The sequence below is a fragment of the Salmo salar genome, chromosome ssa09, assembly GCF_905237065.1.
Source record: "Salmo salar chromosome ssa09, Ssal_v3.1, whole genome shotgun sequence".
NCBI classification, from domain to species: domain Eukaryota; kingdom Metazoa; phylum Chordata; class Actinopteri; order Salmoniformes; family Salmonidae; genus Salmo; species Salmo salar.
In genome coordinates, this window is record NC_059450.1 from 19,044,785 (window position 1) to 19,065,470 (window position 20,686).

The 20,686-nt window shown below is 42.9% G+C and overlaps 2 protein-coding genes across 3 annotated transcripts in view; one reads left to right on the forward strand and one right to left on the reverse strand.

Annotated features, from left to right (window-relative positions):
• The window catches only part of djc17 (DnaJ homolog subfamily C member 17), a 53,932-nt gene extending 52,011 nt beyond the window's left edge, over positions 1 to 1,921 (forward strand). The window contains exon 10 of one of the 2 annotated variants that reach the window (XM_045723305.1): positions 1,496 to 1,921. In XM_045723305.1, coding sequence (XP_045579261.1) covers positions 1,496 to 1,615 — 120 coding nt within the window. In that variant the 3' untranslated portion in view covers positions 1,616 to 1,921. 2 annotated transcript variants of the gene reach the window in all.
• A 2,367-nt stretch (positions 1,922 to 4,288) lies between these two features.
• Positions 4,289 to 9,788, reverse strand: LOC106610850 (GTP cyclohydrolase 1 feedback regulatory protein). The gene is made up of 3 exons (XM_014210482.2): positions 9,500 to 9,788; positions 5,599 to 5,693; positions 4,289 to 5,152 (listed from the first exon to the last, which is right to left on the reverse strand). Exons 1-3 carry the CDS (start codon positions 9,533 to 9,535, stop codon positions 5,014 to 5,016), a joined length of 270 nt encoding a protein of 89 aa, XP_014065957.1. The 5' UTR covers positions 9,536 to 9,788; the 3' UTR covers positions 4,289 to 5,013.
• Between the last annotated feature and the right edge of the window lie 10,898 nt (positions 9,789 to 20,686).

Genomic DNA, 20,686 nt, shown 5'->3' on the forward strand with positions numbered 1-20,686 from the left:
TTAAAGTGTGTCGGCACCTAGTACTGACTGTGCAGCCTAGGCTTCTCTGTGACAGTGTACGTGTGTATGTGTCTCCGTATGCGTGTCTCTGTGTCAAATCTAAAAAATCAAATCAAATGTTATTTGTCGCATGCGCCAAATACAACAGGTGTAGACTTGACCATGAAATGCTTACTTACAAGCCCTTTCCCAAAAATGCAGAGTTAAAAATGAAGAAAATGAACCAAAAAAAAGTAAATGGTAACACAATAAAACAACAATAACGAGACTGCATACAAGGAATACCGGTACCGTGTGTGTGTCTCTCTTTCTCTCTCTGTGTGTATGACCGTACAGGGCTGGAGTGCAGGCTTAGCTGAGGCTAGCCTGCGTCTGTTCCAGCCCGGCTGATTAGCCATTAGCCGGTGGCTGGCTCACTCTGGCCTCTCTAATTTCCCTCAGTAAGGGAATCCCTGTGCAGCTCTCCCACCCCGGCCCTTCAAAGCAATCATACAAGGAAAACCACGACCACGCAGGCAGGCAGCATCCCAGCCCTCATTTTGGGCTTACTGACCTCGGGCAGGGAATTATTTTGTCGTAGTTCCTCCGGCCCGTCGAATGCATGCTAACACGCTGTCATCCTATTTGTAACTGAGACTCGGATGTAAACTGAGTGTACAAAAGATTAGGAACACCTGCTCTTTCCATGACATTGACTGACCAGGTGTAAACTATGATCCCTTATTAATGTCACTTGTTAAATCCACTTCAATTAGTGTAGATGAAGGGGAGGAGGCAGGTTAAAGAAGGATTTTTAAGCCTTGAGACAATTGAGACATGGATTGTGTATGTGTGCTGTTCACAAGGTGTATGGGCAAGACAAAATATTGAAATGCCTTTGAAAGGGGTATGGTAGTAGGTTCCAGGCGCACCAGTTTGTGTCAAGAACTGCAACCCAGCTGGGTTTTTCACACTCAACAGTTTCCCATGTGTATCAAGAATGGTCCACCACCCAAAGGACATCCAGCCAACTTGACAACTGTGGGAAGCATTGGAGTCAACATGGGCCAGCATCCCTGTTGAACGCTTTTGACACCTTTATAGAGTCCATGCCCTGATGAATTGAGGCTGTTCTGAGGGAAAAAGGGGACATTAATATTAGGAAGGCGTTCTTAATGCTTTGCACTCTGTATGTCTGAAGCGGTTCTCTCCTCTCTCTGGTCGTGACAACAGACAGATACACCGACAGCAGCAGTGACAGACAGTGTTATCATTTGCTCCACTTATGTAACATTGTATTTTTGCATTTGCACTCTTTACCCGTGTTATCCCATTATTAATGCAACGGCTTAGCAGATGGTTTGTTCTTCATTTTGAACGTTCTACACTGGTAACTGAAGTAAAGCCTTTTAAAAGACCATGGTAAGGATCACTGGTTGTAAAATCTTTGTACCTGTCCTTCGTCAACCTGCCTGTCCCTGTGTTAACCTGTCCCTGTGTCTGTCTTCCCCTGCAGGGCGCCCTGAGCAGCGAGCGGGACTACGAGAGCGTGGTGCTGATGAAGATGAGACAGGCAGCAGAGAGACAGAGACTTATAGATGAGATGCAGAGAGAGGACGAGGAGAATGCAGCTTAGTACCAGGCCCAGGCTGGGATTCAATCCAAGGTGTGTTGTCTATAAGCGCACAGTGCTTGACATTTTAAAGGTCATTTCCATTTGAGCCGACATCTGCGAACGTCTGGGAAATTGCCTTTTAAAAGGCACATTGTCGGTAGTGCAGGGCACAGCGCTTTAACAAGCCTTTCAATGAATCCTGGCCCCAGTCCAGCTCTGCCCAGCCACAACCCAACTCTACTACACACCTGATGCTTTAGTTTCATAAAGCACATCTTGTAGTTTTTATTATGAATTGTCTGTTGAATAAACATCTCCTTTACAGAATGTGTTTTTTCTCGTTTGTCATTCACTGAATTACTACCGGTACGGCTCCGTTGGTAGAGCATGGTGCTTGCACTGCCAGGGCTGGGGGGTTCGAATCTCGGGGCCACCCATATGTAAAATGTACGCACGCAGGACTAGGTCACTTTGGGTAAAAGCGTCTGCTAAATGGCATATTTTATATTATACGTTACCAGCTACTACTGTAATGTAATCTCAACCAGTGTACTTTTTCATCCAAACTTCTTCTAAGACAAACAGGGGAACAAGATTTATACTATGAAGTGGTGTTATCGTAACGTATTTCAAAAGACCCCAAAGAGTTGGTCCATCCAACACAACTACACCAGATCTAAATGCTGCAACCATGTCACTATCACTCTATCTTTAACTGTGAAACGTTCTTTCATTACCATATCTTTGCAGCCAAGAGACCGAGTCGTTTCCCTTGAATGCAATTTGAAGACGTTCATTTTTGTTAAATGCAGTATGTGTGTCTGAAATTAGTTGAGTCTTCCAACAGTCCAAACCACGATCATGTGATCAGAAGATGGGAAAGTCATGGCTATTCCATGTTTAATCGGCAATTGGCCTGGATTGAAGTGGTAGTACTGTAGGCAGGTTTTATGGGAATGCTTGTGGGCTCACGTGACTCTGGAGGCCCTTATAGCAGCGGTGGTTATGATGATTGTTCCTTGGATTTTCTATATCTAAGGCTTTGCACCAATTTACAGAGGCAGTACAGTACTGTACAACTTCAAGGCTGTAAACTGTACTGTTGTATTTAGTATTCAAAAAATGCTTACTCTAAGTTTGATTTACCCTTATGTTTCATTTGTCACATGTTTAGGGGTTGTGCTATAGTAAATACATAAGTTCCTCGAAAGTACCTGAACACTGAAGAGGTCATTGGATGACTGGTTGGCCCACCTAAGGCAGTGAAACCAACTTCAGTCCCTAAAATCAATAATATCATTTCTGTACATCAATGGCATTCATGAACAATATGCTCATAGTGTCATGACCATTGCACTAAGTTGCTCTCTTCTGATTTGTTGCGGTTCCAATTTCAGATGAGTTTCCCAATAGAGGCTGTTAAAGGAGTTGCTCATGGAGGAAGAGGTCTCCTGATTTGACAGGCTACTGCTGGGAGCTCTGGTCAGGGACCTGTCACACTGAGCCAGACTGTGGTCACTCTGATGGGGAAACAGGCTTTGGTAACGGTCTCCTCTCTCCGTGGAACATCCCAAATACAAAATATATTTATTTTGTTGTCCTTCGGGGGACTATGGCGTAATGGTGTCTCAATTTGTGGGGTTGTGGCGTTTCCTCCTGTCATCGTGTTATTTAGGAGCCAGGCGGTCGGTCCATCCCAGTGATCTATCTTCCCGGCACTCCCGGCCTGCCGCAACTCTCTTACACAACAACCAGCTGTGGTGTGGCACGGTGTGGTGTGAGCCATCTGGTCCCTACGCTGCTCTGTCCCCCTCCTCTCCTACTGCAATATACGCTCATCAGATGGTTCTGTTTATGCATTTGACGGTCTGCCTTTCATATCCCGCCTTTCATATCCCGGAGAGAAAAAAAGCCCAAACATTCATTGTCCAAATTACAACAGAGGAAATACAATTACAGTTCCCCTTCCAGAAACACATCCCGACCGTGCCCTGTGCCAGCAGACTGTGCTGCATGCAAATTAAACGGGAAGACACAGCGTCCCAACAAAGTCCATCCAATCAACAGGAGGAGCCCCCGGCGGCATCTTCACAGCATTCTCTCCTCTTCCTAGGATTCTCTGTCCGTGTGGAAACTGGCAGCTCCTCAGACGCCAGCGGAACCTGGAACTGTCACAGTCACGCCCGCATGGAGAAATTAGCGACCCTTTTGATAGTTATATGGTGGCCAAGTCACAGCAGAGGCAGCAGGCCTGGTGAAGGCTCAGTGATCTGGGGTTAGCCGCAGGAGCTGCAAGTGAGCCTCTAATGAAACCACCCAGCAGCAGAAGGGCTGGCTCACACTGTCTCTCTCCGCCAGGCCTCGGACAGGCCTCCTGCAGCACTCGTCACACTCACAGGACACAACCTGACTCTAACTTCGCCCTGTGTACTGAGCTTTGACTGGCCCACTTTGAGTCTCAGAAACCACCTAAACGCTGCAGATTTCTCCTGGGCTTGAGGCGAGAAGGCACTGTTCTTACTGTTTTCTTAGGAAAGAAAGTATCTGATTTATCCATCAAATGTAACGCTAACCATATTCTACTGACAGATGGCAGATGGGGAGATCAGATTTCCAACCTGTCCTTTTAGTATACTCTACCTCCTTGAGAGTTGAGACGTGCCTCGGAACAAATCGGATACAAATGACATCAAATAATAGTCACCTTTTTATTATAATTGCCTCACATGCATCTCATTAATCTATATTACCAATGACAAGAACCACATCAATAGCTCTAATCTAATGGAATAGATGTGTGCCATGATGTAGTCAGGATAAAGGAATGTTTATAGACTGGTAAAAGTAAAAGGTAAATATTTGCTTGGCCTAAAGGCAAAGTAAGATAAACTTTGAAACTGATTAATCTCACACTTGACATTCAGGTTCAGTTCCAGATAGTTGCAATGACATGAACTATACTCTCTACTCGGGTAAAATGAATCTTGGTCATTTGAGCTGTAATTCTTTCTGGAATGTACATTGTCCTCTATTTCCCTGAAGTCTGTAAACCCATTGGTATGCTAGATTATGAACAAGCCACTACTCACATATCTATTTGGTAGCTGCTCCAAAACATTGGAGTGCGTCTGAAAGGGACAACAAATGTTTGACAAGTAGCGTCATTATACAAATTCACTCAATTAAGATCCTTTATGTCAAATTCTGTACTTTGCTCCCCTTGCTCAAAAATGACTAGAAGGTAGAAAGAACCATTACATCACTGAGAGAACAGTAGCAGAATGAATGTATAGAATCCTCCGCCTTGATTTGTAATGTAATATGTATAGTATAGGTTTTCTCTGTGGCCCCTCGTTGGACGGAGGACACTACAACCACAACCTCGTGGCCCAGGAGGACACACTCACACTGACCACCGGTCAGGTTATGCAGTCTGTCTCCTTGTACATGCACCACACCAGCGTCTGTCCCACGCCAGTCATGGTCACCACACGGAAGCCAATCTTCTCCAGCTTATCCAACACCAACCGCGGAGAGTCGTCCACGTGGTACTCCGAGCTGCAAGAGGCACAAAGCGTTGTTTTTCACGACCTGTAAAACTCATTGTAAACTCTGTCGTCTGGAGTGCTAACACACGCAGGAGGACTCAGAGACAGGATTTTGTTTTTGTGATTATTCCCTCAACACCTTTGGTTAATTTCCCAAAAACACTTGTGGCAGATCCGCAACGACAACATTTCCTTGTTCTGTGTTCTGTTGGTCTGTTCCCAAACTAAAGAACGGCAGTCTCCTTTCTGCTCTGGTACAACTGAACTTTCACTGCTACACCATTGTTCCATGGCTCTGTGACTGGCTCAAAGGTTTGTCATGATGTTGGGCTATGAAAGTAAGAGCCATTTCCTGACACAGTAAGGATGGATTTCGCTACACCCGCAATAACATTGCTAAATAAGTGTATGTGACCAACAAGATTTGATGTCACTAGTGACATACTGAACACTCACAAATTGTTCCCCAGCATGGTGGTTTTCCTGGCTCCCAGGTAGTTCATTATGGCTGGATCAGAGTATTCATCGCCTACCATGGTTGGCCCAGTCTCCTGAAAAACAACACCTACAGTTGTAGTGAGAAGTTTACATACACTTAGGTTGGAGTAATTAAAACTAGTTTTTCAACCACTCCACATTTCTTGTTAACAAACTATAGTTTTGGCAAGTCGGTTAGGACATCTACTTTGTGCATGACACAAGTAATTTTTCAAACAATTGTTTACAGAATTGTTTTCACTTATAATTCACTGTATCACAATTCCAATGGGTCAGAAGTTTACATACACTAAGTTGACTGTGCCTTTAAACAGTTTGGAAAATTACAGAAAATTATGTCATGGCTTTAGAAGCTTCTGATAGGCTAATTGACATTTGAGTCAATTGGAGGTGTACCTGTGGATGTATTTCAAGGCCTACCTTCAAACTCAGTGCCTCTTTGTTTGACTGACATCATGGGAAAATCAAAAGAAATCAGCCAAGACTTCAGAAAAAGATAGATCTCCACAAGTCTGATTCATCCTTGGGAGCAATTTCCAAACGCCTGAAGGTACCACGTTCATCTGTACAAACAATAGTATGCAATTATAAACACCATGGGGCCATGCAGCCGTCATACCGCTCAGGAAGGAGACGCGTTCTGTCTCCTAGAGATGAACGTACTTTGGTGCGAAAAGTGCAAATCAATCCCAGAACAGCTAAGAACCTTGTGAAGATGCTGGAGGAAACAGGTACAAAAGTATCTATATCCACAGTAAAACGAGTCCTATATCGACATAACCAGAAAGGCCGCTCAGCAAGGAAGAAACCACTGCTCCAAAACAGCCATAAAAAAGCCAGACTACGGTTTGCAACTGCACATGGGGACAAAGATTGTACTTTTTGGAGAAGTGTACTCTGGTCTGATGAAACAAAAATAGAACTGTTTGTCCATAATGACCATCATTATGTTTGGAGGGAAAAGGATGAGGCAAGCCGAAGAACACCATCCCAACCGGGAAGCAGGGAGGGGGGTGGCAGCATCATGTTGTGGGGGTGCTTTGCTGCAGAAGGGACTGGTGCACTTCACAAAATCGATTGCATCATGAGGAAGGAAGATTATGTGCATATATTGAAGCAACATCTCAACACATCGTTCAGGAAGTTAAAGCTTGGTCGCAACTGGGTCTTCCAAATGGACAATGACCCCCAAGCATACTTCCAAAGTTGTGGAAAAATGGCTTAAGGACAACAAAGTCAAGGTGGCCATCACAAAGTCCTGACTTCAATCCTATAGAAAATCTGTGGGCCGAACTGAAAAAGTGTGTGTGAGCAAGGAGGCCTACAAACCTGAAGCTTGTGGAAGGCTACCCGAAACGTTTGACCCAAGTTAAACAATTTAAAGGAAATGCTATCAAACACTAATTGAGTGTATGTAAACTTCTGACCCACTGGGAATGTGATGAAAGAAATAAAAGCTGAAATAAATCATTCTCTACTATTATTCTGACATTTCACATTCTTAAAATAAAGTGGTGATCCTAACTGACCTTAAACAGGGAATTTTTACTATGATTGAATGTCAGGAATTGTGAAAAAAAATGAGTTTAAATGTATTTGGCTAAGGTGTATGTAAACTTCCAACTTCAACTGTACATTATTGCCACTATGTCTCTTTTTTACAGCATTCAGTGTGGCAGACATACTAAAGAGAGATGTCCTTGTTGGTCTGAGGATCCCTTTGTATCCCAGCTCACCTGCATCAGCCTCAATACATTTTCATGATATTTCGTTCATTAATTAGATATTTATGAACATGGCCGTAACTACATATGAGGACACCGAGGTCCGGACCTCTAATTTTTGCAACCTCACCCCCCAAAAAAGAAGAATACAAATAGATTTTGTACACAATAAAGAAAATCAATTACGGGTCAACATTTTAAATATTGCTCCCAAGCTCAGAACGCTTATATTCTTGATCTGACTGACTTCTAATTGTGCCAGCCTCTTCGAACGACTAGAATCATTAACAGTGGGTAGCTCGTTATGTTTGGAGGACGCAGGCGGTTAACCTCTCGCGGTACAGGCCGAGGGCCGGAGACATGAAACGAACTACCCCAACTCGGAGGCGGCTCAAGTAGACAACTAGAGACGCTGCTGGCAGTGTTTGAGAGATGCTGGACAAAAGGCCATTTTAAAACCGTCCTGCCGACTGCCGTGCCTACAGACATCCCCCAAACAAAACAAAAAACAACCCTCGGAGAATGAGTCAGTCAGGTGGCTATCTGTCGGCAGAGACTTTTATTGCCGTAAAGTTGAAAGACTCCGGCCAGCTAGAAGGATAAAGTAAGAAGCTAACGTTAAACGGGTCTACCTCAGCAGGAGCAAGAAATACGCTACTAAGTTCTCAACTTTTCTTTACAGAGAGTAGGCGTTTGGATAAAAGTGTATGCTAAATGGAATATATTGTGCTATTATATTCTAACAATGATGTGGCGCTCAGTGCTGAGGCAGGCTGCAATGCATTCAGGAGAAGGCAGAGGAGACAGAGAGGTTAGTATGTGGCTCCCAAACTTGGTGTCAGGGCCCCATGTGGGTCCCTGAGAAAATCTGTGCTAATCTTATGAAAGGGAACTTTAATAAAATATGTTTGAACATCTCCATGGCCTATCTTCCCTATAGGCCTACATTAACATGCAATCAAAAAGCAAACAAAGTTCTAAAAATGTCATGTTTTCATTGTGTAGAAATGTAGAACTAAACTTTTCTATACCACACACTCACATTTACATTTAAGTCATTTAGCAGATGCTCTTATCCAAAGCGACTTACAAATTGGCTGCATTCACCTTATGACTCACAAACTGAACACAAATAATTGGTTAGAGAGGTCTGAAATATCACTCATTTGTATCCCCCTGTAGCTTTAGAATGTGCAAAGTGTGTTGACATATAGTGCCTCCCACAATGCAGGTGCTGGCTGCAAGGTGCAGTTGGTGAGAAGCAGTCCCGTGTAACTCAGTTGGTAGAGCATGGCGCTTGCAACCCCAGGGTTGTGCTCACCAACACTTCTGTTACGGCTATACACGTCTGGCTCCCAAGGGCGACAAGTATGAAAATGTATACTACTCACTACTGTGTCGCTCTGGATAAGAGCATCTGCTAAATGATGTCAAATAAAGTGCAGTGACTTCATCAAAAACTACAGGACCTTTGATCACATGATTTTTAGCAAGTTCATGCAGTCGTTGACCATCAGTCACAATTCGTACAATTGTGAAAACCTGCAATACACTTTGAAAGGCGTGACTTATTAATAAGAGTGATCCACTCGAACGTGCCCACAGACTGGGCATTTTCATGCCAGTCTCTTCAAAAAGTTGCAAGAAATACGAATCACTGATGCGTTCTGTTGATGTCTTTCTTATAATAAACTTGTGCAGATTAATTACATTTTAATACATTTTTGAATATTGTTGAATTCAGTTATAAGTCTGGATTCTGTGATTGCGATTCTGTCCGCATCGCGGATTTTATAGGGCCCAGATGCATGGCAGGGCATCCACAATCTCAAAAACAATTGACCCAATATGCACAGAAATAGGCCTATATATTTGACTGAACAGCGAACATGTGTTTTTAATTTGGGGCACAACACTGCCCTGTAGTTAGACTTATTTATTTTGCTTCCACGTTTGCAAATATTACATTGTTGCATAACAGAACATAGGTTGCAATGTAATAAGCGAAAAATGTCAAATCGGCTCCATTGTTGCAGAGCCATTGCCTGCCTTTACAACATATTTTGAGTCTAACATTGCGTGCGTCAACTACAAGCATGCATACTGTATGACATGACGAGAAGAGGAATACTAACCAGACGGATCTGAGTACTAACGAGTACATAGGGCATCGTGGATCTCAACCGTTTAACGGGTAGTCCCCCGGGAAAGGATGATTAGACGGTTACTTCAGAGACGCGACAGTCCCCTTTCCAAGTTGCGCTCGCACTGACAGCGAATGCGGAAACACCCATCGCAATGGACAAATCACAGCTCTCACTCTCAACAGCTGTCAACAAAGCTGGTGTATGTACTCGCGTGTCCAATGTAAGAGCAAAATAAAGCGTTAAAGCTATTCATTTAGGCACGCATTTAAACCTATTGACATGACAAAGTGGACTTAATGTGAACATGCTTTATATTAAAATAATATCTGATGTCATATTTAAGGATTTTTGTTAGACCTATTAAATCAGCGGCAATCATAAATGTAGCACGACTATTTGTTTACAGATATAGGTTTGTTTACATTTCATGGAGATGATATCTGGGAAGTGAACTCTGGTCATGTTGCAATCAGAGTAGCAAGGCTCCCCGTCTGACTCTGAACATAATGCCATGTTCATGTTTTTATCTCAGTTCGACTAAAGTTGTTTATTTTAATTATGTGGCGTTGAAACGGTGCATTATGCCCGCTGTTGCTTCAGCCAAGACATGCATCTGTAGCAATCTTAGTGGTTTCCTATGTGAAGAGCTTCTTTAGGCAACAAGTAAATTGGCTCGCGTAACTAAAATAAAAACCCTGTCTGTCAAAGTTCTAAGAGGTTGACCGAGTTATTTTGTTTTTGTGACGTGTCTCCTGTTTTTTTAAAATTGTGAAATATGAACTTTCGACTTTCCATAGTCAAACACTTATCTTTATCTTATACCCTACTCCCAATATATATTTATCTCCTTTCAATATCCTCACTGTATTGATGAATGGTGACAGTATTTACAGGTCCTAAATATTAGGCTATTATATTGTCTTTTTAGTTTTGTTACAAAATACATTTTGATCCAATATGCATCAAGGTGCTGCTACTACACAGTCCTAATCAACGTGTTACTACACAGCCTGCACTGTGATTTTGTCTGCATGCAGTACTCAACCATATTTTTACTGTCTAGAACTCTCCTTTTCTGAGATGTATTCATTTCTCTTTAAGAGCAGAAAAAACTCATTTGGATTAGTCTTCTAAGGCTGTGGGGGAAATGAAAGACAACCTAATAGCCAAAGAACAATGGATGGGGACATTGATAAAATCAGCAATATGAATGCATTGTCCTTTTGATGACAAGAGGACTTGATAATCAGTTTGGCTTTGCATGTCATGCTCAGTAGGGTGGGTAATTTATAGTGTGTGATCACAGCTTGATATTGCTCTGGGAAGAGCTGAATGGGAGGCAACCAGACTTAAATGTGGTTTTGGCTGTTGTTATTGTGAAAAACACATTATTAAAAAGATGTAACATTGTTGTTTTGCGATTTTATACATTTCTTGGAACTCAATTTGAACAGCTTGTGTCAGATATGATATATCACTGACAAATTATAACCGTGCTGTCTCAAACTTAGTTGATGTCTTTATCAAAGAATGTTTTCTACACTGCATTACACAGTGCATACTAACCCTAACCCAAGCTGATGAATTCAGGCTATGCATTCCCATTGACACAGGTGGGAGGTTTGGTGAGAAGATTGCCACCTGCTGGCTTTGTAGACCAATGCCATCAGTAGGCTTATTCTAGTGTTAGTAGTAGTGTTAAAAGGGAAAGGTGGTTTCCCAGAAAGTGTCTTTTTCGTCTTTTTATTGCCCCCTGAAGAGCAGAAAAGACTTGATTCACAAAGGAAAACAGGAAACCAGTGGGGATGTCGCTGCTGTAGTCCAAAAACAAATGAAAGACTCCTCCTGCCAAAAAAACTCTCTCGTAGAATGTGTTCCTGGGGCCCTCTGAACATCCTGTGGTTCTCTGAGGGACTTCCTGATCTAGCTCTTCTGTTGTGCGTTATTAGAGCCCAGGGTCACGTTTACTGTGACCTGGAGGGACAGCAGGGCTCATGCTAAGAGCAGCCTACCCAGCCGTTGGAAGCAGTTTACTGCTTTGACAAGGATCTCTTCTTCACCTTCTCACCACTGAGAAGCAGTGATGAGGGGAGAGATATTATTTACTGTCTGAAGAGTACTTCCCCACAGACGGCAGTAAGAAGAGAATACTGCCACATGATGAGGAAATGTGAGGCTCCCCTTGGCCCAAAAACAGCAGTAGCTCAGTCCATCTTTATGAATACCACAAACTCACAGACACATTCTCACTCACACACACTCAATCATGTTTCTTTGCTGAATGCAGAGGAAGCCCATATTTCACAACTTTTTGGCTTGCTACGTCCTGCCACCTACAATGCCAATTTCTAGATGTTTGCTTACTCTATGGTTGCAAAAGACACATTTATGTTTCCTACCACAAAAATCTAAAATACACATGCTTGTCCTTTGCAGAAGTATGATTTGTACACAAGGCATTGCACTGATAAATCGGTCGATAGTCGGTCGCCTGCCGTTTCTAGTGTGCGGTTTCTACTTGTTTTTGATAATGGCATTGTATTTATCATTACGTTGTTATTGATATGTAAAACGATTGCAATACATGCTTATTAGAATGCTTTGCCTTGAACCATATGACGTCTCCAAATGAAAAGTCACAAAGATTGGATATAGGAAGCACTTTCTATATCGTTTTTTTTATAACCTACCCTTATAATGGACCAAACCCAAATGAATGATTCTACATCTGCATAGGCTGGGTTTCTGTATAACACTTTGTCACATCTGCTCATGTCAAACTGGCTTTTTAAATATATTTGATTTGATGTTTCTTTCAGAAGCTTTCACTGTTCACAAGTCAATGAGACATGGAGGAGTAGTCCTCTTTTGGATGAGTTTAACAGTTCTCTTTAATTGATTGGCTTCACCCTGACATCTCACAAGATGTACCTTTGGACAGAGGGAGGACTTTTCACATGATACTTATGAGGCCCCAGCATCCCATTGAGCAATGCAGGAAGCCAATGGCTGAGGGATTTATTTGCTGTGAGGATCAGTGGGTGGGGACCAGAGACGAAGCTATCATACTAGACCTAGATGCTAAAGTGATCTGTTTAAATCATGGCCGTTTTTTTTTGTGGGCTGGGATGAATTATACGAGACAGCTAAGGACATGAAAGATGTCCACTAAGTGCTTACTGAAAGAGAAATCAAATAGTCAGCAATAAGCATCCAGCTGCAAGATAAGAGATTCAATTATGAGAGAGCATAAGCAGGCAAACCTCCACTTGTACAGTGAAAGATCATGGTGTAGACACAGCTACAGTCTCTCCTTGAACCCCACATTACATTAGCGTGAGCTCGATTCAGTGTTTGTCATAATTCATAACTAAAAGCACGTTTATTGTAGCTGGAATAGAAATGAACAGTTACTAAATGGCATGGGAAAATCTCTTTATTGAGACATGCGTCTGCTTGCTTCGCAAAGCCTCAGCGAGTGAGTGTCCAACAGCTTTAAATCGAACCACACTGAAGTGGAGATAGAAGAAAGAGAAAAGTGTGGTGAACTTTATACTTTACAGTGACATTGTTGCATTGGGTCTTTAATAAAAGCAGACAAATGACCAATGTGCGTGTGTGTATACGTGTGTGTGGTTCCCCTCAGGCCTGCGCCACAATCCCTGTGCTGTCCGGTGCTTCCTCCTACCTGACATGTGGAGCGGCTCTGAGAGGAGATTTATCCTTGACCTAATTTCTGCTCAGTAACTTACCTAATTATGCTCAACAGCTTACATAAAGTAGCCCTCTGCCATAAATATTACCCAGCAGTCTAGTAACACCCTTGGGGACTCCTGTCTCTTACAGACCACTGTGCTCTCTCTCCTGTGGCTGTTCAATGTATCGTACCTGGTTTTTGTGTACTATCCGTAGACTGAGATTTGTTTTCCACTGGACGACGAAAGAATGTCTTTTTTTTTTTACAAGATCTATCCTCCTCCATTGCTATACTGTTATGGTATTGGGAATAATGGCTGGCATATAGCTTTTTGGAGAACGGGCAATTTATAGTATCATTCTCCTCCTTCAGTATCTGTTCCCTCAGTATTCTGGGCCTGGGTCTGGTCTGCATTCAGCAGGATTCATTATCAACAGTCTGGCCTGAGGTGGTTCTGGATGCTTCTGAGAGCACAGAACACTCCTCTGATCCTCTGTGATATTTCAACACAACAGTCCTGGCAGCCACTTGCTAGTAATTCATAGAAGAAGAAAAAAAATCTCCCCTCAAAAATACAGAATGAGGGAGTTGTTTCGCAGAAGGCAATCATAAAACAGAAAGAACATATTTTAAAACAAGACATATTTTGACATGATAGTTTGAAAGAGGGGGAAATGAAACAAAAACAACGTCAAGTAATTATGTACAAGTAAACATTTCCTTTTGCTTTAATGCCTTAACAATGCAGGAAAAATCCAGTTAAAGGCTTTATTGGGAGCAGTTGGTTTCATTGAAGGTAGTAAGGAAGTGGACTATACAGTATGTCCTCCACATCTGTCAACTGAGGATTGTGAATGGGTTTTAGTATAGGGCAATTCCATGATAAAGGAATTACGTTGAGACTCAGATTTTTCACTTTAAAATGTATACCAAACAAAAAACATTCATTTCAAAGTTTAACAAACTCTATGCACAATGACTACTTTTAACAATTTCCACTGAACATTTTACAAAAACACGTTTAAATGAAGAACTATGCAGATACCAGGTTTGGTAACAGAATTAAACTGAAGGAGATTTTACCAGGAGAGTTTTCCAGTCATTTTTTAAATGTATTATGTAAATTGTTCAAAGTACTCATTATGCATGGAGTTGTATAGTTTGTTAAACTTTGAAATATTTTTTTGTTTGTTTGGCATACATTTAAAAATGAAAAATATGATACATTTAACAAGCTAATTAGACTAAATTGTCTCTTCAACACCTCAGCATGCCCAAGACTAGATAAAAAAACAAATACCACAAGTGGTTGAAGCCTTTATTCCAAGTTATTTAGCCACCACAGAATATTGGCATTAGACTTCAGCTTGTTGAAGAGGAAAAAGAGCATCTCAGAGGAAGCCTTTGATTCAAGGAAATACCAGGGAGCACATGACCGTTTGACAAGTGTGTGTTGATAGTGGGAAACGTCCAGGTCTCTCAGCCCCTTGGTGAAGTTTTGACCCCTTAGCGCTCTAGTTTAGCTTCTCCTCCATCAAGGAGCAGATGAGCCCGAGGGACAGAGGGTGAAGCAGGACAACCTGGAACCATACATAATGCCATGAGTGCTGATTCCCATAAAGCGCTGGGGTTGACATCATGGTTTTTATTATGGTGCAGCATGTGGTTGTTGTTTATTTACCAGCCTGCAGAGTTAATCTGTTCAGTGGATCGTCTCTGGATAGAAAATGGACGCTCTTAAAAAACAGCAACAACAATCTGCAGAGAAACCCAAAGGGACAGCTTGATTTTGTTAAACGTATAACAACAAGACGGCAAAATAGTTGTCCAGACACCTGGCCTTCCACAGCACAGGAAGCAGGGAGAGGTCCCCTGGTTTACAGTGGAAATATGTCTGGCTGGCCACCATGTTCCACACTTAAGGTTATGTGAGGTGTTTTTGCATGACGCCATTTTGGACAACAGCTGGAGCAGCTTCGCTCCAACAGAGCATGAGAAGAGGAACAGTAGTTTGAACAGAAGACAGAATAAAGAGGGGATACAGGCAAATGGAGATGAAAACGCATTCTATCTTTGTGGGAAACCTCTTCAGGTCTGGTCTTGTGACATCACCTGACCAAATATTGTCATACTCCAGATACTAATGTCTGTGATAAAGTCTTACTTCCCCTTGTGAGAGCAATGTAAGTGTTTGTGATTTATTGAGACTGATAAACCAATAACTGATTTGCCAGCTACAGAGGCTGACATAAAATGGTTCTTCTCAACATAGCCTGCCTTTATTTTCCTTTAATAAATCATTGTGTTCTGGAGCCCATTGAAATAAATGGCCTCTGGTTCATCTCCACTTAACAAAGACACCACTCAGTCTAAGAGTGACCAAGTGGGAAAACAGTGGTGGTTGGTGAACCCATATAGCTGTGGCCCTGCACTGTGTGACATATCAGACCACAGAGAGAGAAGCCCTGTTTATACCTGGTTCTAACATGCATCCTTTGTCCTGTTCCTGTCCACTTTCTGATTGTGCCCACATTTTTACTGACAATTAAAAAATGCATTGTGATCTGATTGGGATCAGATCTTCCTGACCACCTCTGGAGGTAGTCAGACATGCATTGTGTCTGGATGACTTACAAGTGTAGACGGATCTTGGCAGTGAAACCATTTAAATCCTCATTATCCCGCCCTGTAAAATCATTGACAAATGTCACCATTCACTTATGCCATCAATATGTGTCTTAAAATAAATAAGTAAATATTATTTGGAAAAATAGCGGTGAAATAATTTACTTAAAGGGAGGGACATGGAAATTCTGGTCACAATGCGGACACAGTGGGTGGATAAGAGACATGTGTAGACACATTGCTGAAAATGTGGGCACAATCAGAATGTGGACAAGATCAGGACAAAGGACAAAGGACCCATGTTAGCACCAGGTATAAACAGGGCTAGAGAGAGAGAGGCTCACAACAGCATACTGTATTGTGAGGTGAAAAAAGGCTTGAAGGGTTGCAGCCTTACTGTAGCTTCAGCTCTCGATTTAGAGGCGTACAGGATAAATTGAGTAAATTATGTGACAATGATGTAATTGGACTACTGGCTTTGATGAAGTCCATATGTCTGGGGGGGTTCTCATGGAACAAGTTCTCTCTGGTACCTTTCAAATGAGGAACCATACGTTGTACCCCCTCTAGAAAGAAAGCCCAGAGAACGTGACCACAGCACTGCTGGAGAGAACTGACCATTACCAAGTCCTCTGACCTCTCAGCATTATACATGTCTTTATGAGATTAGGCTACAATGTGCAGGAGGTACTGTAATAGTTCTAACTCCTGAATGGGATTTATTGTAGAATTTCAGAGACATGAGATGTTTAGATTGCACAACTACGGTGTGTAGAATAGAGGTTCCATTCTGCATTGCACTATACAGTATAGACTGGGATTACTGACAATCTGTCAACAAATCTGGTTCATTACGTTTTTGTGGTAGGTAGATATGATTTATTGTTGCAATTTTATTGTTTCAAAAACACTTCCGCAAACTGACCATTAACACGTTGGAATACTTGGGAAGAGCATAACTCATGAGTTGGTACTGGAACTCATTTCATTTCCAGGAAAATGTGTATTTTCTATGTGGTTTCACCAGATGATTCATGCTGTTGAGGTAATAGTCACATTCTTCACTGTGTTGGGAGGGCTGCGCTGTCCCAACTGGTCCGAGACCAATACCTCACTGACACTTATCTAGTTCATCATTTGCTCCCATTTTACAAGCTCTGAGGTGCAAGGTCATGGTAAACACACACACACACACACACACACACACACACACACACACACACACACACACACACACACACACACACACGTATTGTAATAAGTGTGTAGGGACTGGGGAGGATGAGTAACAAGGGCCACAATACATAGCCTCCATTTATTATCTCGGCCTTCCCCCCTCTTTTCTCCATCTCTCACTCATGGGAGAGAAACCACATGCATAAAAATCCTCTTGTTGCGTCAGACAGCAATGCATGCCATTGTTTCATCATTCAAATGCTGCATCTTGTCCTTGCTCCATTTAAAGTATTCACCCCCCCCCACAACCTTTATAACAGGGTGATGAAATAACTCTGCCATGCCTCCACCAAGCCTAGAGCCAATGATGATATTTCTGACCATGTGGTCTGGTCTATCTGCTATCCTGACCAGCAACAACCTCCGGCCCCATGTTTTAAGACTTTAGGACCTGAAGTTCTTCCTGATCAGATCATGCGGTGAGGTAAAACTCCTGTCCCTGAAGCATGCAGAGTATTTCTGTGGCTTTCCAGGAAAGAGGAGTGTGTCCCTGAGTTTGGAGAGAGCTGTTTATGTAGACTCAGCACCATGGCGGGCCCCCTCTCCTCTCCTCTTCTCCATTCCTTCTTTCCTCATCCCTCGCTTCCTCCATCCACTCATCACAGAACACATGCACCAGCCTGGGGTGAGCGGCTGCTTCTGATTCTGGGTAATGGCCATCCAAACTGGGCCACAGCCTAATGAATCATTTCCTCCAACATACTGTGAGAAAATCACTTTCAGAGTTTTGGGGTAGGGGATTCAGTGTGGAGCGCTCTCTCTTCTTCTCCTCTCCTCTCCTCTCCTCTCCTCTCCTCTCCTCTCCTCTCCTCTCCTCTCCTCTCCTCTCCTTTCCTCTCCTCTCCTCTCCTCTCCTCTCCTCTCCTCTCCTCTCCTCTCCTCTCCTCTCCTCTCCTCTCCTCTCCTTCTGTGAGGATGAGCCAATCAGCCAATCATGTGGTGAAATGCAGTACAGAGCCAGCAAAGCAGAGAAGGTTGTATAATGTATTTTCTTGTGCTGTGTTGTTTCTTTGATGCCGCAAACTTGTTAAATACGATACTCAAGAACCAAATAAGCATGTGAGTGTGGAAATCAGATGTGAATTAAAATGTTTACGCTTGGTCCTCTCTAATGGTGTGCCCACTCTTCTACACCCCTGGGGGCTATAGAGGATCACGCGGCCCAGGTCACCCTCCTTACCCCCCCCCCCCACACACACTCATACACATACGGCAGCAGCCTGCTCTCTGTCACGTACCATCTCCCCCTGGGTTCCTGGACCTCCCTGCTTCTCAAGCTGTGTGACTTGGCAGCTCTCTCTCCACAGTACACAGCACCCGGGAGGTCACTGTGTGTGTGTGTGTGTGTGTGTGTGTGTGTGTGTGTGTGTGTGTGTGTGTGTGTGTGTGTGTGTGTGTGTGTGTGTGTGTGTGTGTGTGAGAGAGAGAAAGAGAGATATGGTGGGGTTACACACTACAGCACAGCTCCATGACACAGGTATACTGTATATTACTGTGTAACTAGACTCAAACTCCCCGCACTGGGGGAATATTCCTGAACACTGATTCCCTCCTCAGATTCTCATTGATGCTGTAATGGTCCCTGTTCCCTGCTGTCCATGTTAACTCCCCTCCACAGCTATGTATGGCTTCCCCACACATAGTCCGTCATATGGGCCTTGTCCTCTGCCCCTCTGGGCTGTTTGGCTTGGCAGCCTGCCCTGATCTGTCCAGACTCATGTCCCAGTCGTCACGGTACAGTTTTAGGACTATTTTCATGTGTGTTGTATGTTGATGCCTTGGAACCCCTCATTTACAATCCCCAGCCCACTCTTCTAACTCAATGTCAATGTGGTCCATGGCAGGCAGCTGGGCCTAAGGATGAGGCAATAGTGAAACTGAATCCCACAACAAGAGCTTTGCTTAACCCTGATGTCCTGTTGCTTACCCCAGCCTGGACCTGGACCCCACTGCTCCAATCGGAGAGTCAGTGTCATGGTCCACCAGGAAAATGAGCCTGTAATGGGCCTGCAGTTATCGCTCTTCTCCCGACGTGAACAAAAAACAAACCAGATGACTTAACCCTATCAAGTCACAAACACAGATTAATGTATCTGTTTCAGGATCTCTCGTCCCGTGTGGCTCAGTTGGTAGAGCATGGTGTTTGCAACGCCAGGGTTGTGGGTCCGATTCCCACAGGGGACCAGTACGGAGAAAAAATGTATGAATGTATGCATTCACTACTGTAAGTCGCTCTGGATAAGAGCGTCTGCTAAATGACTAAAATGTAAAAAATGTAAATGCAGTAGAAAAAAATACAATATTTGTTTGACGCTATCAAAATAATAGTGTTTTTGACTAAAAGCTTGAAAGCAAGTATGGGGTTGTATTCAATGCTTTTTGGATTTAAATCCAAACACAAGAGCAGACCAGCGCAATCTCTCCTGGAACTTGCAGTGCAATTGTTGGCTTAACTGCCAGCTACTCAAGAGCACTGCATAATTCTTCAGCTTTTTGAGCATTCTTATATTACCAATATGAAGATCTGCCAACGTTCAGTGAGCTTTATGTTTTTTTTTTATTTCCCCCCTGCATGCGAGTTTTCTTCCAATGCCCTATGCCACAATAACTTGCCTAGTCAATTAGTGGTTTTGGCAGCGAACCTTCCTTTTATTCAGTCTGGCCACCTCCAATAATACATGTCCTCAGCACACATGGATTCCCATCAATAACAGGGCCATTTCCTCAATCTGTGTGTACCAGTTACCATGGGGGCTGGCACAGCTGACAGATAGCTCTCCTTACTCCAACTTTGTTATAAACGCGGGTCTGCATGTTGCCCAATCCCAGCCCTGCCTAGTACCTAGAGCGTATCATTTCTGGATGCAGATACAGCTGAGGATTGTGCTGACTCTCTCTCTCTCTCGTTCTCTCTGACATGTTGAACCCAGCTCATTCTCAGGCCAACACACATTCAGTTATCCTAAATCTCTGTGTTTTTCTTTGATTGACTGTCCTCTTGCCCATATTCCACTACTTTTCACTCTAAGATCTCTCTTTATCCAGGAATCAGTCCTCGTGAAGAGCGTTTCTCATGTCATTCAGTTGGAAACGTCTCCAGAACTAACAGAGAGGAGGCCATCAGTCTAGATAATGAGATGATTGAGCACCTTCCACTTTGAAGGAGCCTTTGTTGCAAGAATATTTGGATTGGTCACCGTTATGGATTATATAACTGTCTCCCATGTTCCCTAAACTGAGCCCTAAACTGCCATCTACTCATGTCTCTTCTCCTCTTTGTCTCCTCCTCTTCTCTCTCTTGTAGGGGCCCAAAACTGTATTTTGGTCATTCCACCAATTCGGTGCCTTTTGAGAAGTGTAACTTGGGTCCAAAAAACATTTGATTTCACCTAATAAAACAAATTGTCATTAAAAGCATAGTTTCAGCTTCATAAAAAACATATCAAGAGGTTAAATAAAAAAAAGGCTATAAAGCCTATCAAGTTACAAATAAAGTAACAGGGTTGACGGTAACAGGGTTGATGATTTCATCATAAATCAACCATAAATCCCCTTGTGAGGACAGAGGAATGGAAACTTGTTGTGTGCAACAGTCAGTGGCAATTGAATGCAAGCTT